The 21,613-nt window shown below is 31.1% G+C and overlaps 2 protein-coding genes across 2 annotated transcripts; one reads left to right on the forward strand and one right to left on the reverse strand.

The window, feature by feature from the left end:
- Positions 1–2,485: 2,485 nt before the first annotated feature.
- LOC127255320 (uncharacterized acetyltransferase At3g50280-like) lies at positions 2,486–4,113 on the reverse strand. The gene has a single exon (XM_051280809.1). The coding sequence runs from the start codon at positions 4,011–4,013 to the stop codon at positions 2,685–2,687; it is 1,329 nt and encodes a 442-aa protein (XP_051136766.1). The 5' UTR covers positions 4,014–4,113; the 3' UTR covers positions 2,486–2,684.
- Positions 4,114–16,954: 12,841 nt separating this feature from the next.
- Positions 16,955–18,744, forward strand: LOC127255294 (uncharacterized acetyltransferase At3g50280-like). Its single transcript, XM_051280776.1, has one exon. The coding sequence runs from the start codon at positions 17,056–17,058 to the stop codon at positions 18,382–18,384; it is 1,329 nt and encodes a 442-aa protein (XP_051136733.1). The 5' UTR covers positions 16,955–17,055; the 3' UTR covers positions 18,385–18,744.
- The last annotated feature ends 2,869 nt before the right edge of the window (positions 18,745–21,613 follow it).

Here is a 21,613-nt window from a genome sequence, read left to right on the forward strand (position 1 = left end):
AGATGATATTTTTAAGAGATATTTTTTTTAATAAATTTTTTTACTATTTATCAATTTCATATAATACAAAATTCATCCGGCAGTTGTCACTGCAGATTGATATTTTGCAAGATTTTCGAAATATGATAATTTTATTGATAAAATTATTGGATAACCACTACAAGAAAATAGTATATTTGTAACGGAATTCCATTACTAAAGTTCACGTAGCTAACGTAATTCCATCTCTAATTCCGTCTCTAATATCATTAGTAACGGAAAAAATAAATTTAGTAACGAAAAAACTTCGTTACAAAATTAATAATTTCTTGTAGTGAACAAATAGATGATGATTGTTTCGAAATTTGAAAAATTAGCCCCCCCTCTCATCCCGGTCTGGTTCCACTTCTAGTGGAGAGTCAACTGCTAATTTTATTTATGTTTTCTTTTTGCGTTTATATTCAAATTTCTTGTCAAACTCAAGTTGGTTTCTGCTATACCACTTGAGTTTGAGGGGGGATGTTGAGATATTTTAGATATTCAGTTTTAGATTTAGTAGATTTATATCTAGATTTGATATTATTCATAGATTAAATTACTTAGATTTGAGTCTATCGAGTCTGTTTTGTATTGCATCTCCTTATTTTGATGATCAATAAGACAATCTCATTATTTTTCCCCAAAATTTCTAACAGGTAAAAAATACAAAAATGCCCCTATTAGATTGTGTGATAAAATAGTAATGACATTTGTGTAATATATTGGAAACTGTAAGAGTATTAATTATGTTAGATAAATAGTACAATTAGAAAATGATATTTTTTTTTTGGGATGGATAAAAATAAAAAATAGTATCTTTTTTATAGGACGGAGGTTATATCTCTGTTTCATAACTAATTATTATTGAGAAAATATACATATAAATGATTACAATTGTTTTTACTAATACTAATCTATTATTATTATTATTATTTTTTATGACGCGGGAACCCACGGTCGCTGTCTGAAAGTGCGCACTGGGTAAACCCCGGCCAAACTTAATACCGTGCAAATTAGGCCCGACAGACAAGTCAAACTAAGCTAACCATGTGTGGCTCGTGACCTGAGGCGTCGGGGTTTGAACACCTGTGATCTCACAGTCACAGGTCCAACTTCCACACCACCAGGCCATCCCTTGTGGGACAAAATTATTTTTATTTTCTATGTCCGGACAGAATCTGTCGAGTCAAAATTATGGTACAGTTTTATCAATGGGGTGTTAGAATTGACTATATATGAATGCATCAGCACCTTTGATGTCCGCATTCATCTACATGAAATTAAGTCGATAGGAAAATCTGACCTACCCTTCTTAAATTAAAGTTTTTATTTTTTAAAATGACCAAATTGTGTTGTCCATGTGAATGTAGCAGATATTCAAATTTGAGTATACCCCACAAAATTATGACCTGCAGTTGTGTTGTAAGTCAGGAAAATTTGCTTGCATTGATATGATTGTGTGTGTGATTATATAAAATTGTGTGGATCTTTGAATCGGATATAATTTCTTTAGTATTTGCTGAAATAGGAATTAGGAATTCAAATTTGAAATTGGGTGAAATATATTTTGGAAAAATCGAAGAAGTAGTTTTAGTGGAGGGAATATTTTTTGCGAGAGAAAAAAAAAATAAAAAATAAAAAATAAAAATAAAAACCTAGCAAAAACCAAAAATGGACTGATCAAAATTTTGCATGGGATTTTTCGTCTCTCAAATTTACTCACAAATAATTTTGCAATGGAAAACTGCAGGTCACAACTTTTTAGGATTGAAGATTTGCTAGGCATACAAATCCCTTTACAAATTCCCTCCGAAGCCACCCTTCCGAACAGTGGCGGAACCAGAAGCCGAAAATTTTACATATATATATATTAAATAATTAATAATTTTAAAACTATAAAATATAATTATTTTTTTTAAAAGATTATAAATAATATCTTATTTGTTTTTTTTTTCTCATATTAGCTTTTTAAAATATTTGAATCAAATTTATAGAAATGACCAATTGCATACAATTTTAAAGTCATATAAATATTACATAATATAAAAATACAAATTTAAAAAAATTAGGGGCCAACACTCTTGGCCCCCGCTAGCTTAGTGCTTGCGAGGTAAAATGTTTTATTTATTAGAAAAATTTCTGTGACAATTTTGCAGTTTTTTTTTTTTTTAAATTTTCCATAATTCACAATTAATGTATCAATTTTACAAATTTGAATTCTACTCAATCAACCTATAAATTTATTAATTTAGTCAATATGGACCCCAAATAATAATAATAAAGTAGATTTCAATGGAATTTTGGTATACTGTTGATATTGATTAAAATTTAGGCGTATCCTTAATATTTTTAATTCGTTAGATCATTTTTGCTGGAAATTCAATGATTGAGTTTGATTGAGAGTATTTTGTTAATTCAAAAAATTAATTAAGAAATCTAATTAAAAAAGACAATTAGAAAAAATCAATTAGAAAAAGTCATTATAACTACCTTATAGGATCAAATTTTTCTTAAACATGGATTCATGGCTCCTTATTCTGGGATTTCTCATAACATTGTCGGTAATTTAGCACACATTTGGCGATCCCAAGGACACTTGATCCTTGTGCATCAGTTCCCAAAGTTATGGTTCTAGTAATGTACTCATATCACTTTTAACAAACGAATCAAACCGCGAAAGCTTCCATGAACTCGGCATCATCATCCATAGCCATCAAAGTCTCCGGCGCTAACCAAGCTTCCACGTCTATCCCACCAGGCTCAGGCGCGGGGAAAACAGTCATCTTCCCATCTAATGGTTGTGCCATCCCGCTTCTCACAGCAACCGGCTTCCCCCATCCGAAGTCACAGCCATACACATTGAACCGCGGCGAACCTCCCACCGCAAAAGTTGTAATTGCAGGATATTCAACCACTACTGGATTTTTCACCCAATGTTGAGCATATTTGATTGCTGCATCCCGGTTATGCTGAGCCACCAAATCCTTCATCTTTCGCGCTGCGTATCCTAATCCATTCTCCAATATCTCCGCCTCTTGACAGAACATTTGCGCTATGATAAGTCCATTCCCAAAATACCCATCTGGGAGAGGAATTCTATCTCTTGCACCCACAGCAAACATGCAGGGGATTTCTCTTTGGTCTTCCTGGTTGCATCCTTTCTTGATTTTTTCGCGACGCCGGGCGCGTGTGACACCCCGCCATAAATGAGCAGACACTGCTTGCAGAGATGAGATGCTGTCCATCCCTGCTTCTTGGTTGGCCTTGGCTTTGAGCTCAGACACAGCTTGTTTGCTGAAATGGAAAAACCTTCGGAGCATTGATGGACGAACAAAATTAGCTGATTCATTCTGCTGTAATGGAGGAATACGCAATGATTTGATTCCATCAGGAAACCAACGTTCGAAAACGGGGAGTTTTGATATTGTTTCAGCACCACGGGAGATCTCCGACCAAGAATTGAAGAAATGCCAGAGAGCAATTCCATCCAGGACAGCATGATTGGCCGTGCAGCCAATGAAGAGACCGTCGGCGAGAAAGGAGACTTGCACTCCGAGCAAGGGCTTCGAAACCCCGTCGGAGTTAACAACGCCATTGAGTGCGAAAAGGGAGTTGATCGTGTCCGGTATGTATTTAGGCTCCAACAGGTCGGAAATGGACATGTTGCCGGCGACAGCGTGGGTGAACTCAGCTCCGGCGTTGCTGCAGTTGATATGGAACGATATCGTGCCGTCGCTGTTGGCGGTGGTGCCGAGGCGTCCGGCGAGCGGAGGGAAGTAGTCGAGCGTGCGGGAGAGCGTGGTTTTGAGGTGATCGACTAGAAGGGTTTGGGATTCGAGGGTTTGATAGCCATTGGTTTTGAAGAAAATTCCTCTCTGGCTTGGATCCGCTAGAAGCAGCTGCAAATCCCATTGATTCAGTTCGAAAATAGAATTTGGAGTCGAATTTTTTTCCATTCGAACAACGCATGAAGAACATATTTCGATTCCGGCCATTTTTCGGAAGGAATGATTGTGTGGAAGGGATTGAGTTAAGGGATGCAGATAAAATATATATGTACCTCAAATGTATTTTGATAGGACCATCTCCAATTGATTGGTCTGAATTTTACTCTCAATTTATCTCCAAATCTTAAATACAATATTTATTTCAATACCAAACCATCCAAGAGCCTGGATAAGAAAAATGAAAACGTGGATAATGTGATTGTCTTACTTACATAAAAATAAGGGATCTATATATAGACAATATAAAACACGCTCGATAGACTCAAATCTAAGTAATATAATCTATGGATAAGACGATATCTAAATATAAATCTACTAAATCTAAAATCGAATATCTAAAATATCTCAACATCCCCTCAAATTCAAGTGGTACAACGGAAACCAATTTGAGTTTGATAAGAAAGTTGAATATAAACACAAAACAAAAATACAAATAAAAATAATAGTTGACTCTCCATCGGAGCCGAAAACAAGATGACTCCACCGAAGCCGAAAACAAGATGACTCTCCACCTGAGCCGAAAACGACCATATCTAAGTAATGTAATCTATAAATAAGACCATATCTAAATATAGAATTTTGGTATCCTGTTGATGTTGATTAAAATTATGGAGTATCCTGAATATTTTTAATCTGGTGGATCATTTTTACTGGAAATCCAACGATTGAGTTTGATTGAGGGTATTTTGGTAATTCAAAAAATTAATTAAGATATTTAATTAAAAAAGACAATTAGAAAAAATCAATTAGAAAAAATTATTGTAACTACCTCCTATAATTTCGGAATCAAGTTTTTCTTAAACAAAACATAGACGTTTGCAAATAATTACTTTCAAAATCGTATACATTCAAATTATAATGATGTATACAGTATTATAAAATGATGTCTCTATAATAGTATTATGATATTTTACCACGAAATATTTTTCTTATATAATTTAATTAAATGATGTCCAAATAAATGTATTATGATACATTCTATAAACTCGCCGATTATGATATGATAATTATTTAAATAAATTAAAAATTAAATATATATAATATTAACTTTTTTAACCATTCACACCTCATCTTATTTACCAATGCCTAAATTCACTATGCAGATACCCCCTCCTCTGTCACGCTGCCTCCGTCTACAACACATTCCGCCTCCGTCGCCGCTGACCTCTCCAGCCATGCCAGCAGCCGCCGCTGACCTCTCCAGCCACGCCCGCCGGCGTCAAATAACCAGCCCCGCCATCGATTCCTTCTCTATCTGGACATCCGCACTTGATGGAAGTCGGCGACGACACGCAATTCCTCTTTTATTTAGAAATTCACATTTGACGAATCTTCCAATGACGAATTCAACTAAGCGAGATCCCGATGCTTCTATTAAACTCAAAACAAAGAGAACGAAGCACATTCAAGTACCATATGTGCCAAGAAATATAGGAGATTTCAACAACGAGAAACTCTTTCAGCCAAACAGACAAATTTGGTGGTTTTGTTTTCAATACTGCGTAATTTTTTTATGGTGATAATGAGTATATATGCATTCTTGATTAATCTTTTTTAGAAAAAAATATCAACACATTTATTCCTAAAGATCTTTTTATTGGCCTCCGGACACGTACGATGTATATTCATGACACATATGTTGTTTAACTCATTATAAACTGATGATACTAAACCTTATTGTGCACAACTTTTATTTCATGTTATGGTTCACATTTATGATTTACATATTGCATAGTTATGATATATTAATCAGATTTAAAAGATGTACTATATTAGATATGTTTTTCACCATTATGTTTATAAATATGATATAACTTCAATAGACATGATATATACATCATATATAAATGATGTAAGTTGCATATAGGTATGTTGCACGTATAGTTATGATATATTTTATTTTATGATTTATATATTGCATAGTTATCATGTATTGGTCATGTTTAAATGATGGATTATGTTATATATATTTTTCACCATTATATTTATATATATGACTGAGCGGCAACATCCTCTGAACATGTTCGTTTATTATTGGGTCAACTTTAGTGTTATTTTTGCACCCTTTTTATTGCAGTAATAATGAATGTATTGTATATTTTATGATCATTTTTTTCCTTTTTTGCATTTGTTTTTGCATGGCAAATCTTTGTCTATGTGTATATCTACAATATGACTTGTATGCATCGTTAGAGCTTGAAAAAGATGCATTTGTCCAATAGTCGTTACTTGAAGTGTCAAATGATATACACCGTTATAAAATATATTATTTATTTTAATTTAATATTGTTTACGGAATTTAGTATTATGATGTCGCTCCTACGCGAATATGAGTAACTAAATTACTTGCTTTCCGAATTTTACGTAGTATATGATTGGATAAATATTCTATATATTTTTTAGACATTTAAATAATGAAAAAAATAATAGATATGTTTTAATGTGAAAACTGTTTCAACTCTCTATATTTGTAGGAGGTTGATCCTAAATTTAAGGACAAATTAGTTTAATTCAACACTTTAAAATTTGGATAAAGTATAATGTTCTTTATCTTATTGGTTTTAAATATAAGTTCATAGAGCAATCGATGAAATTATTTTAGAAAATTAAAATTTTAAAGTGGGTACTTACATAAATTCTACAAAAATATAATAAGATTAAAAAACTTCTCAAGAAAATAATGTAAACTATATATTTTTTAAATTTCAGGCTACATATCGTTCGCACAAATATTGGATTCGACAATTAGGATAAATTTAATGTCTAATTGAACTAATGGAAATTGTTTCAGCCATTGATTAAATAATTTTTGTATGCAACTATTGATACGTTGAATGATTAATACGATTATGATGCATATATATTTAAAATATGATGTTCAGAAGATATGGATATGATGTAATTAATTCGTCAATATGTTACTTTTGCGATCGATAAAAAAGCTTACTGCATTCTGTAATTTCTAAAACGTTATCTTCGTCCACAGTACACTGGAACTGACCGAAATGCACTTCATTTTGCTTCATCTTGTTCTACACTTCGATTTCTTCACAATTTATTTTCTTGGATGGATGTCGGTGAAAGAAGATGAAATTATCTTTTTTTGGATGTGAACTACTAAAATTATGATTACGACCTGCATCTATTTGTATTTATATTCCCCTAATTTATGCTAAAACAAAACATTGACTTATTAATTATTAAAATCAAATTACATATCTAACCCTAACTGCAATCTCATATGTTGATTAAGATTTTAATCGGACGACTGAAATTTTTCCGGATTGTCTTGAATATTGTATTCAGGACCATATCGGGATTGCTTCAATGATATATTAATTCATAGATCTTCAGACACTAGTTATCACTTATAAAATAGTACTCTTTGGATCTGTAAGAAATATGTTCAAAATTATTGGACAAAGAAATGAAGAGGTCTAATATTTTTTAAAAAAATTATGCATTTTGGTACGTGTAAAATAGAAATTTTTATATGATTAATAATGTCAGTTTGAATTAAATTAGGTTGAGGGTTAAAAAATACTATATTTGTCATTCAAATTTGTGCTCAATTTCGTTTTGAAATACAAAGGAAATGAACAGAGACTTTGAAGATGGCCGGAATATGTGAGAGTCCAAAAAGGTGTTAATATATAGAAATAATATGTAGAAATTGAAGGAAAAATTTAAATTTGTTTTATTAAATGTGATGTGAACATATTTTTACAAAAAAATTAAAATGATAAAATGAATATATTTTTTTTTTGTGGACAAATGAAGTAAAATTTTCAATCTACCCAACAAAAAATAAATAAAAATACATGCATAATGGACATGGCGAGTATATATTGGAACAAAATAAATGTATTCATGAATAGGAATGCAATTCCTTTAAAAATTAGCACATGAATTAACAATAAGTGACAATAGTCTATATAACACATACTAATATTGTTTTCTAACATATGATATAATGATAAACATCTCACCCTAGAAATATTAACAAACAAAACATACTAACTCTTTCGAATTAGGATTTGATACCCGTTGTTAGTATTGAGCGTTGAGCCCGAATGGATTTATTTTTTTTATTTTTCTTCAAAAGGTCTTATACTAGTGAAGTTAGATGTGAAATTTATAAGGTGTAAATTATTCTTCTAATTTTTCAATATATGATTTGTATTTGCACCCTAACAACAAGGATTGTAAGGAGTACCTATGATTTAAATAGGAATATGTTGGAACTTATCAGGAATTTAACCCTAAGCCCAGGATCTATCGTGTTGTCATAATTGAGATAAAAATAAAGCAAAATAAATATAACATTATTTCATTAGTATAGTCGAATTCGGATCTGCTAACAATGGAGGGTTTTGTGTTCTTCAAGCCTATAGCGCAACCCCTCCTGAGAAAACCACTAGGGTTTCTGCCGTTACTCCCACGATGAGATATGGAACGTAATGGATGTCGCGTCTAGACCTGGGATCACAACCCTATTTATATCCCTTATTATTAATTGACCTCATCACCCAATTAATAATTAACCAGGTTTCTGCACATTGGAGGCCCGCACTTACTAAATACATGTAAGCCCAATAAATTTATAGATCACTTAATATAGGCTTAATCTGACTGATAGCCCAAATAGTTACATTTAACCCACAATTGGATTTTTAATCCAACAATCTCCCACTTGGGTAAATGTACACTGAATAACCTTATGAGCTCATAAATGTTTTGCTATCAGATCCTTAATGTATATTACCAATCTTATCTCTAAGTCACGTCAATGCGGATCAAAGCGGCCGTCACTGCATTTATCGCAATGGGACCGATCAGTGGTCACAACACTAATATAACCTAAGATTCGATCAAGTGCGGATGCACAACATAGAAATTTCATGTAATGTGATCTTAACATGCCTATTTCCAACTGATCCACCTTAACTTTAATTCAGAACTGAATACTGAATTAAAACTGAATACTGCACACTGAATATTGAACATTGAATACTGAATTGTGCAGTGTAAACCAAAGTAACTTTAATAGTATTTGAACACTACTAATTAGCTCCCACTTAACCGAAGTATCTTATATGGTTCCACTCTCATATGAGCAATATGCTCACTATAGAACTTATGTGGAAACCCTTTAGTAATTAAGCGGATTCGCAATCATAGAATCTGTACGAATATGTTCAATAACTAATTCATAATATGAAGTCAGACTATTAAGCAAATGATGATTATTATCATCAAATGATGTACTAGTTCCAACCAATTTTGAATTCTGGAATAGACAAAACTCTATATCCAAATGAACAATAATAACTGAATATGTTTAAAATAAAGATTAAAATTAAATTTTGACTAAATATGGTACCATAAAAAAATGTCTCATCCAAATTCAATTAGTAACCAGTACTCAGCAATAATCTAAAATTGTCAATGACTTCAACTTTAACTTTCTTGTCGTCACCCATATAGATGTATTTTTCAACACCAATTGATTTCGACAATAAAATAATCTTACATAGACACACTGATGTGTGTTGTTACACCAAAATCCACCCCCAGGTGTGTCTATGAATTGAAATTAAATTAATTTCAAGAGTAAGACTAATAGGACAAACATGTCCTCTGAAATGTCTAACTTAAGTGCCCTCAATTTAGTAGCAATAGTATACATGTTCATAATGCAGTCCCTTATGTTATGTTTGTCGTTACACTTTCTGGTAATGAGAAAAGTACGCATTTCTGTCTTATCGCTTTTGGTAAAGCGTTTCTTAATTTCGACAAGAAATCCATATCATCATATATTGTACTCCTAAAATTTATGGAGTGCTTTTCTTAATGATAATTAGACTTAGGCGTTGGACCTATCCCACTTCTCAAACAACTGTCCTTCATGAGCAGTGTTTTTCATCGTATGAGTGAGTTGGTCTATTAGTAATGCCAAGTCATGATTCATGCAACCAAATGAATCATAATGAAGCTCAATAATAATGCATTATCATCCCAAGACACTAAGTGCAACATCAATGATCAATCTTTGGATCAATAACATTGATTGCTAGCAGTCATCTTGTTGCAATAATCATATACGGACAACAAGTAATGTCAAACAGCAACCAATCTTTGGACTGATTTACTATTCACATAAGTTAAATCTATATAATCGTCCCATGCATACTATCCTAGATGTATATTTCATTCTGTCAATTACCGACTACCTTTGGGCCGAAGAATAATCACATGAATTAAAATACACAAACACTTACGTTATCAAAAAAAAATCTTATATAAGAGAGGTTACTTTGGCAACGTCAAATACTTGATCTTCACCGTCAAAACGCAGCATACATTATTAATGAATTTATAATTTTCTTAAACTAAATTATAATCAGAATCATGTTCAATATATACGGGTCTGATTCCATAGAAAATAAAGAATGCTTATTAGCAACTGAATGCACATGTCTATAAGCTACTGAATGTTTCGTATGTGAATTTATAAAATAAAGTAGCAATTATATCTCAAGTTATCAAGCAACATCAGCAAATGTCGTTGGACAAATTACTGACTCACTAGTGATAAACTTGTTTTGACAATCGAATGTTGACAATAAAGTAGTGTGTCAAACAACACCCTATCTTTGGACAGATCTATTATTCACACACAAATAACAAATTATCATCACCACATTCAATGTCACTAAATATGCATGTAACTACTTAATGGCTGAATTGCCTTTGGGTCAATCAGGAGCCTTGTAAGTCACAATACAACTTTCTAATACACAAAATAAACTAATTTACATAGCAGAGGCTACTTTGGCAACATAACTATTTCAACCAATTCAAAAAATATATTATATTATTTATTGCTAATTAAATTCACCTTAAATAAATAATGTATTTACGTCCAATACATATTAAAACTATAACAACAATTAATTTCTGGACTTATTAAAATAATCAAGTAGTCCAAGAAAATAGTAAATGCAGCGGAATTATATAGGCAAAATATGCCACCCAAAAAGATTATAAATTAATACACCAAATAATTATAGTCGAATTTGAATAAACGCATGCTGTCAAAATACATGCTGATGTAATCCAAATTTAATTGGACTATCAAACGAATCATAATGAATATTCGATTTTATAAAATCAGCACTAATGAATAAATAAATAAATTTTGCACGTATTAAATTTAATTGCAGATACAATAACATACGTACATTAATTAATAAATTATGCAATCATCTGACTGGATGCATATATATAAATTGAACGTCAATCTCCACCCAAACGATTGATTAAATAAATAAATTAATCTAATCATAATGCCAAAATTGGTGCAGATATTAAGACATATTTATTGATTCCAAAGTAAATGAATAAAAATAAGCTAACGTCCAAATGCTATTTTGTTTAAATTGCACCTTATTTATATTGATTGCATCCATTAATTGAACCAATAAAATAGAAAAATGTAATCTCGAGCATCAATCAAATAGCTATATATTAAACTTTAATTGATTGAAAAAAAAAATATATGTATCACACCCAACTGCATATGTCAATTTTTCTTAGAGGTGCCACTATTACAAATATGACATAGTGATTCCATAAATCATTAAAATAATGATTATATAGAGAAACAAACTTATGTCATATATACAAACATAAATTTATTTCTTGCGCAAGGCCCAAGTTCTTATTCCATTGATTATTATATTCAAAGCAATAATGATGAGTAAACAAACAGACACATAGATAGATGTAGTCAAAAGTAATACACAGACATTAGTCATAAACTGGACCAATCCAATGAAGAATCAAATCATCTACGGAATGAGGAATCCCACACGCGAATTGAAGAACAATCAATCAAAGTACGGAGTAACCAAATCAAAATCGAACAGAATCATGACTCCACGCGACAATCTTATCTCCCGAAACCCAAAACTTACAGTTAATTAAACAAGCACATATTCATGCCTAATTCCAAAAAATTGGTGCATCCAATTGAATCAATTAAAATTAAAAGAATAAGTGTCGTTCTCATGTGGGATTAAAATCGATCCAATTAAATATTAATTAATCCAACGAAGTATCCCAATAATTCAACACGGAAAGGCTCTGATACCAATTGTTGGAACTTGTCAGGAATTTAATCCTAAGCCCATGATCTACCGTGTGTCATAATTTAGATAAAAATAAAGCAAAATAAATCTAACATTATTCCATTAATATAGTCGAATTCGGATCTGCTAACAATTGAGGGTTTTGTGTTCTTCAAGCCTATGGCGCAACCCCTCCTGAGAAAACCGCTAGGGTTTCTGCCGTTACTCCGATGAGATATGGAACGTAATGGATGTCGCGTCTAGACCTGAGATCACAACCCTATTTATATCTCTTATTATTAATTGACCTCATCACCCAATTAATAATTTTCCGGGTTTCTGCACATTGGAGGCCCGCACTTACTAAATACATTTAAACCCAATAAATTTATAGATCACTTAATATAGGCTTAATCTGACTTATAGCCCAAATAATTACATTTAACCCATAATTTTTAATCCAACATATTATACTTTTAATCCAACAATCACCAACAATTAGGATTATATCGAGTCCCTATGAATTAAATATGATTATTTTTTTAATCCAACAATCACTAACAATCATGATTATAATGAGTCCCTATGATTTAAATATGGTTATACTTTTAAACCAGAAACCACCAACAATCAGGATTGTAATATATCCTATGAACTAAATATAATAATATATTTAATCCAACAACCACCAATAATCAGGATTGTAACGAGTCCCTATGAATTTAATATGATTATACTTTTAATTCAACAATGACGATCTTGTTTTATATTCAAGACTCTTGATCATCTGCAAAGAGTGGAAACTTTTTGATACATTCTCATATTTACATCATATAATTATTATCATTGAAATTCGTCCATAACAGCCCAATAAATTTAGGTTTGGTGAAATCAATATAAATCGAGTTCTTCGGCCTACTTAAGAGGGTATCCAGGTTTGATCTCACGATTAAATTGACGCATGAACAAATCCGGATGGGACCGATTACAATGACGATCGAACGAAATTGGATTCTACAGATGAAAAATTGACACAAAAAATGTGAAATTTAACTATAAAGAGCCTAAAGTTAGGAACAAAAAGTAGGAAAAACAATGCAATTCAGTAAAGAAAAAATAGGAACAAGAAAATCTAAAAATAAAACAAAGAAGTTAAAAAAAAAAAAAAAAAAAAAACAAAACGAATTCGGTGTTGATGGGTGCACTCATTAGCACCATGCTGATAAATTCTGGATCATTCATTATAGTAGATGAAAATCGAATGACTTAGATTGAAGAGGGATAAGATCGTCTTTTTAAGTTTTAGAAGTTATTTGGTTCTGTAAATTTGTGGAGTATGCATTTATTCGATGCCGAAAATGTCAATCAATATTATAAATGTTTTAATATTAAATGTTTTCCCATAAATAGTAAGATGTTGAGTTCTTTAAGCTCATAACAACTTGTGTAGTATAACATATAGGATGCTTCTTTATGCATAGGTAAATGCTGAAGTCAATTAAACGAGATGCTAATTTATTTTATTTAATAGTATTTTCGATTTTCTAATTTAAATATGATTGCTAACACATCAGACGAGATTCTAATAATTTTGTTAATATCTAAATCTTGAAAAACTATGAACATAATTATATTACCACAATTATATAAATTATTTTCCAAATTTGACTAAAAATGTCATAATTTAATCCAATAAATTGAATCCAGTAGATTCAATCCAATAAATTTCATAAGGTTATAAATATTTACTTTGATTTTGTAAATTTTGCATGTAAGGAGTCTAGTCTACATATATTCAATGCTAAAATATTATAAAATGTTTCCCACAAATAGTAACATGTTCGAGTTTCTTTTAATTATGTTGGAAGATTCTGAATTCTTTTTCTAATAAATGTTGCATCGAAGAAGGAAACCGCATATTAGAAGATTTAGAATTCTTTTTTTAATGAATTCTTTTTTTAATGAATTCCTGCATCAAAGAAGGAATTAAAATGGAAGATTGAGATAATTATAAATAAAGAGAATTGAAAAATTATTATTAAACCCAAGTCATTGGATTAAAAATTGTAATCCAATTACTGATATTCAATCAATATAATGTTGAATAATAATCCCAACCAAATATATATATATATATATATAGAAATGGAATGTAGCGCTGAATGTAAGAATTATGGTCTCTTCCTCTTCTTTTATATCATCCATGATTTGTCTCAAACTATCCACTTCTCCACTCCTCAATTATCCGCAATTCCCTCAAACTTTATCCATATTACTTCTCTATTTTTTAATTTTTATTTTGTCTTAATTCGTACACGACCTTGGATTGGACTAAGGATGTTTGGGGCAGCCTATCCACTCCTCCGATGTGAGGTGCTATTATCTTTGGAGGCTCAAAATATTTGAAAGTAACAATAATTAATGAATAAGCTGTTAGATTAGAACATATTTAACATTGTTTTTACCAAAAATATAGATGGATTGTATATAACTTTTGATTATTGAACATGGTAATCGAATATCAAGTTTTTTTTTTCTTTTTTTTATATCAATTTTCATTTTATGGCTCTGTTTACTTGGAGTTTCATTTCGATTTTGTTTACTATGAAAACATTGTTTAATTGAAAGTAGAAATTATAAAATTTCGAGGATTAAATCCATCATAAAATTCCACGCAAATTTGCAAAATAAAGACCATTTCGCCTATACCCTCCTAAATAACATAACAAATAGCGTGAAATTTGTAATCCCGCACTTGTGTTTAGAAAAGTAGAGATTTTTTTTTGGTGGAAGTTAAGCCTAATATTTAAATTTTAAAATATATTAAAAGTCGATTTCCAAAATCCTAAATTCAATTATCAACACACTAAGGGTGTATTTGGTACAGAGAATTGAGAACAGACAAATATAAATGTTTTTGTTTCTCTTGTTTATTTGAGCTAGAGAAATGAAATTTAATAAATAAATACTTTCTACATTTCAATTTTCATTTCCCTCTTGAAAGAAATGAATATTGATGCAATATATTTATTTAATTTTTAATTTTTGTGTTATATAATTTTTATAATATTTTAATTTTTATTATTTCTATCTTACAAAATATTATTATCTCCGTCATATAAGAAGGATATCATTTATGTTTTGCATCATTATATTTAACATTAAAAATATCTTTATGTTTGTATAATTTACTTCACAAATATTATTGTATTTGTATTATAAGAGACTAATAGAGATATTTTTGTAATTTTTTCTTAATTTAAACTACGTATTAATATAATAATTAATATTCAAAGATAAAAAAGCAAAAAACCCATTCTACTTTTCTTATGTGACGGAAGTATTATTTAATTTATTAGGTCATCTCCAATTCATTACTCCATTTTTGCAGTAGCTACGGTGAAAATACAAATATCTACAATAATTTTATTCTAACCATAAATTTTAATTTTTACTCTAAAAAGTATATTCCATATATATTTATTTATTTATTATATTATATTATATAACTTTTCATATTTATAAATTACATCCCAATTTTAATTTATTTTTACATTATAGCCCAAACATATATAGTTTATATTTTATTTAAAAATTAGATATATAAAAAATAAATTATATATCACTTTTTAAAAAATAAAATTACATATTATTTTTAAAAAATAAAATTAAATATCACTTTTAAAAATATAAAATTATATAATCTTCTAAAAGAAAATTACACAATACATCCCTAAAAGTAACAAAAAAATACACAAAATATCACCAAATATTACAAATACTCAACTTAAAAAATAGAGTTTGGGGTGGGGCTATAGCCCCTCCATCAATTTTTGCAAAAGCCACTTCATTTATCTATTGGCATGGAATTGCCCTTATTCAGATATATAAATTTTTATGTTTTTTAAAAAGTTATATTAAAATTTAATTTTACAAAAAACCATTTGTAATTTATTATTGAAGCGAAACAGTCACCAAAATATTTTTCTAATAATTTTTAAAATTTTTTCTTATCCGACTAATCATTTATTTTTTATCTATCCATCCAGATAACTGGATCATTTTACCAAACAAAAAATATTAAAAATTCTCATTCTATAGTGATTTTATTTTTTATACTATTTTATTGTGTATCAAACTCTCCAAAAAGATTACTAAAAGATTTTTTTTTTTTTTATTTTGTAGTATATTCCTTATTTTTACTATTCATTTACAATAACTTATTTTTTTTTTGGATTACGTGGGAATCCGTAGCCCCTACCCAAAAGTGCATACTGGATAAACCCCCGTCGAACCTAATACCCTGCAAATCAGGTCCGACGGAGAAATCGAACAATAACTTATTCTTTTACTTTCGAGATATCAAATTATGTGTTTAATTTTTATTTAATATATTACCGTACAAAATTTTCATCCAAAGTATCATCCGAAAAAATTATCTATATCATATTAAATAATTATTTTTATTTAAAATATTTATTACAACAGACATCAAAACACAAAAATTGAATAGTAAAATCTTAAATTTAAATAATTGTTTTATATAATGCAAATAAGAATCCATGTGACATTTGAAATGTAAAATAATTTTTTAATATAATACAAAAATAAAATATTAAAATATTTAATTTAATATATATTTTTTTAAAAAGAAAAATCTGAATACTTCAAAATAAAAACAACCACCCAAATGAATACACGTTTTCATTGATCTTATCCAGGCTCTGGGATGGTTTGGTATTGAAATAAATATTGTATTTAAGATTTGGAGATAAATTGAGAGTAAAATTCAGACCAATCAATTGGAGATGGTCCTATCAAAATACATTTGAGGTACATATATATTTTATCTGCATCCCTTAACTCAATCCCTTCCACACAATCATTCCTTCCGAAAAATGGCCGGAATCGAAATATGTTCTTCATGCGTTGTTCGAATGGAAAAAAATTCGACTCCAAATTCTATTTTCGAACTGAATCAATGGGATTTGCAGCTGCTTCTAGCGGATCCAAGCCAGAGAGGAATTTTCTTCAAAACCAATGGCTATCAAACCCTCGAATCCCAAACCCTTCTAGTCGATCACCTCAAAACCACGCTCTCCCGCACGCTCGACTACTTCCCTCCGCTCGCCGGACGCCTCGGCACCACCGCCAACAGCGACGGCACGATATCGTTCCATATCAACTGCAGCAACGCCGGAGCTGAGTTCACCCACGCTGTCGCCGGCAACATGTCCATTTCCGACCTGTTGGAGCCTAAATACATACCGGACACGATCAACTCCCTTTTCGCACTCAATGGCGTTGTTAACTCCGACGGGGTTTCGAAGCCCTTGCTCGGAGTGCAAGTCTCCTTTCTCGCCGACGGTCTCTTCATTGGCTGCACGGCCAATCATGCTGTCCTGGATGGAATTGCTCTCTGGCATTTCTTCAATTCTTGGTCGGAGATCTCCCGTGGTGCTGAAACAATATCAAAACTCCCCGTTTTCGAACGTTGGTTTCCTGATGGAATCAAATCATTGCGTATTCCTCCATTACAGCAGAATGAATCAGCTAATTTTGTTCGTCCATCAATGCTCCGAAGGTTTTTCCATTTCAGCAAACAAGCTGTGTCTGAGCTCAAAGCCAAGGCCAACCAAGAAGCAGGGATGGACAGCATCTCATCTCTGCAAGCAGTGTCTGCTCATTTATGGCGGGGTGTCACACGCGCCCGGCGTCGCGAAAAAATCAAGAAAGGATGCAACCAGGAAGACCAAAGAGAAATCCCCTGCATGTTTGCTGTGGGTGCAAGAGATAGAATTCCTCTCCCAGATGGGTATTTTGGGAATGGACTTATCATAGCGCAAATGTTCTGTCAAGAGGCGGAGATATTGGAGAATGGATTAGGATACGCAGCGCGAAAGATGAAGGATTTGGTGGCTCAGCATAACCGGGATGCAGCAATCAAATATGCTCAACATTGGGTGAAAAATCCAGTAGTGGTTGAATATCCTGCAATTACAACTTTTGCGGTGGGAGGTTCGCCGCGGTTCAATGTGTATGGCTGTGACTTCGGATGGGGGAAGCCGGTTGCTGTGAGAAGTGGGATGGCACAACCATTAGATGGGAAGATGACTGTTTTCCCCGCGCCTGAGCCTGGTGGGATAGACGTGGAAGCTTGGTTAGCGCCGGAGACTTTGATGGCTATGGATGATGATGCCGAGTTCATGGAAGCTTTCGCGGTTTGATTCGTTTGTTAAAAGTGATATGAGTACATTACTAGAACCATAACTTTGGGAACTGATGCACAAGGATCAAGTGTCCTTGGGATCGCCAAATGTGTGCTAAATTACCGACAATGTTATGAGAAATCCCAGAATAAGGAGCCATGAATCGATCTTTAGACAATCTTAAGTGCAACAAATTCTAAGGAGGATAATCTGGAGGTATGAGATGACTTCGAAAGGCTCATAAAAATAGTTTGTGAACCCATTCAATTATGTTTAAATAAAAGTGTTCATCAGTATTACTTAGTGTAACAAATTTTGGTGAATTATTGTTGTTGTTGTTGTTATTGCAGTGGAATGAAGTATTGAAGTATTTAGATACCCTGTCTGTAGATTAATTGTTTGTCTCATTGAAATAAAATTAAGAGAGAACGAAAATACCAGTAACAAATGATGGACATGAAAGTGTAACTCAAAATTGAGAAAATTATGAGGGTTTGAACAGAAAATAGCTTATAACTTCGAGTGTGCTTGTTGGGGGGGGGGGGGGGGTTGATTTATGAATATAAATAAGTGTTTATGTAATTTCTTTAATTATAAATTAAAAAATATGTATTTGATTTGATATTTAAAAGAAAAATACTTATATTTTAAAAAAAAATACTCTTTCTTCCCATTGAAAGGTTACTATTTTCTATTTTCGTCCGTCCCAAAACAAGGTTACCATTTTCTAATTTAGTAATTGTACTACCTACTTCACATAATAAATACCCTTTCAACTTACAATATATTATACAAATGCTATTACTTTTATATTACACCGTACTAATAGGAGTATTTTTGTCTTTTTTACTGTAATCCAATATAATACTAATATTAAAAAATGTACGTGCAAAAAACAAACGCCACCCTTATTGCGGGACGGAGGGAGTAATGAAATATTAACAAATCTAATAAAAAATACTAATAAAAAATTCTCCAAACAAACACAGCGTTAATATTTGTTTTAGCGGAAAGTCATGTTGGATGTAATATTTTAATCGAAAGTAAAATGTGTATTAGAATTTGATTGATGTTGAAGAAGATGAAGAAAAGACTTCGTTGCTGCATGTCACTACCAACAAATTGATTTTTCCCTACACCTGAAAGCCTTAAGAAACTTTGCAAACCACGATTTTGTTATGCATTCCTGTACTCGAAGGGCAAAATATTTTGTCCACGGGAAATTTTGTAAAAAAAAAAGAGTTGGATCAATGCAATATTTTCGCTGGTGACATACATGTATTGCATGGAAGATCGAAACGAGACATCAAGCGTGCCAAAGTGTATTTTGTTAAAGAAGGAGCCAGGCTTCTAACTTGTGATAGGTGGTTAGGGATGTAAATAGGCCAGACCAGGTTAAGCTTCGGCTAAATAGGTGTGACCTATTTTAAAAATATCTGATCTAAGTCTAGGCTGGCATGTTAATTAAAAAGACTTTTTTTTAAACCTAAGTCTGTTTTATTTAAATAAAAAAGCTTTAAAAATTTTTTCGACCTGAATTTTTTAGTAAATAGATCAGGCTAGGCTAGGTCTTATGTAGGTCAGGCCGTAGGCCCCTGACAGACGGCCCGGCCTATTCCCATCCCTATAGGTAGTGTAGCCCTTCACCCTTATAAGCCCAGGGGAGATCCCACATTTTTTTAACGTGGGATATTAACATATTTGGTTTTTGAATTAAGGGTATGTTTGTATCAGCTGATAGCTTTTAGCTGTTAGCGTTAGCTGATTCAATTAGCTGGTTTGACTAGCAGATTGAATTAGCTGTTTGTATTAAAGTGTTAGGTAAAATAATATGTTTATATGTTAAATGAAAATTGAAGACATTTATATTTTAACTTTTAAAATTTTTTAATTGTATTTTTTTAGTTATAAAAAATTTAAAATTTTTGTTATTAGTTATTTGAAATTACGAATATGTTATAAAATATTATTTTTTTATTAATTTTAGATGTGAGAAAAATAATATATATTTTTATTAAGAACTATGAATATTTTATATAAGAATGATGTAAAATAATAATTTTTAAAAGAATATATTTATTATATTAATTATTGATTAATTTATTATATTTATAATTTTTTTAATAAATTTACTCTATTTTATTTACTTTTAAATAAAAATAAATTAATAAATTAATGTTTTTATTTTTATTTTTATTTTAATAAATATATATAGTTTACGAATAAAATTAATTATATATAAAATTAATTAATTTAATTTTATAAAAATAAAATTATAATTTAATAAATAATATATTAAAATAATTTATAATTACTGCAATAGAAAATATATCTATATGTATGTAAAATAAATAGTAACATTTTAAGGAAAAATAAGAAATAAAGAAAATTAAATTAAAAAAACTATTTCAAAACGCTGGGTTATATAGCTTTTCATAAATTAATTTTTTTTGGGCCAATAAGCTATTTCAAAAAGCTAATATACCAAACACCAAAATTGGCTTTTTGGCTGGTCAAACAACTCAAAGCTATTAAATAAGTTAAAAGCTCTTAAAAAAGTTGTTTGCCAAACACCCCCTAAAAGTATGTCAGATAGATGTAAGCTTCCGACTGAAAATAGATCTGAGCTCCTTTAAGTCATGCAGGTCGTCATTTAGCTTATGATAGAAAGTTGCGTAATAACTATTGTTTACACATCAATAATAACTCGTGCAATTTTGAATGTTTATATATGATGTTATGAGAAAACGAGAAAGAAAACAAATAGAGAATACAAAGGTTTTACGTAGTACGGTGACGGTGCGTCAACCTAGGTCCACGGGCAGGAACTGGAGATATTTTATTATACTGATTCAGAGAGTTACAATCATTGTTCTACGGCTATGAGCCATAGCTATCTATTTATAAGCACCTCAAAACACCCTAAACCCTAAGTCTATTTGTTATTAATTAGGATAAGCTCAAAAGGAACCCTGTCAATTGAAACAACCTTTTTGTTTTTGTTTCGGGTCGGGTAGACGGCTAAATCCAAGTCACGTTTCAATATGCTCCATCTTGACTTGGAGTTTCTCCAACCGCCAAAGGTTCGTCAGTATCTCTCAGTCGTCTCCTTTCTACCAAATACCCCGAAGGGAGTTTACCTCATATGAATATTCACTAAGTTCAAGCAGTGTTCGAACTTCTCCGTCGTTAGCGCCTTTGTCAACATATTAGCAGGATTGTGCTATGTAGCTATTTTATGAAAAAA

This window comes from Andrographis paniculata, unplaced genomic scaffold (genome assembly GCF_009805555.1).
Source record: "Andrographis paniculata isolate CXL003 unplaced genomic scaffold, ASM980555v1 Contig53END, whole genome shotgun sequence".
Taxonomy (NCBI): domain Eukaryota; kingdom Viridiplantae; phylum Streptophyta; class Magnoliopsida; order Lamiales; family Acanthaceae; genus Andrographis; species Andrographis paniculata.

Coding starts and splice junctions, on each gene's coding strand:
- LOC127255320 (XM_051280809.1), bottom strand. CDS start 4,013: ATGGCCGGAATCGAAATATGTTCTTCATGCGTTGTTCGAATGGAAAAA.
- LOC127255294 (XM_051280776.1), top strand. CDS start 17,056: ATGGCCGGAATCGAAATATGTTCTTCATGCGTTGTTCGAATGGAAAAA.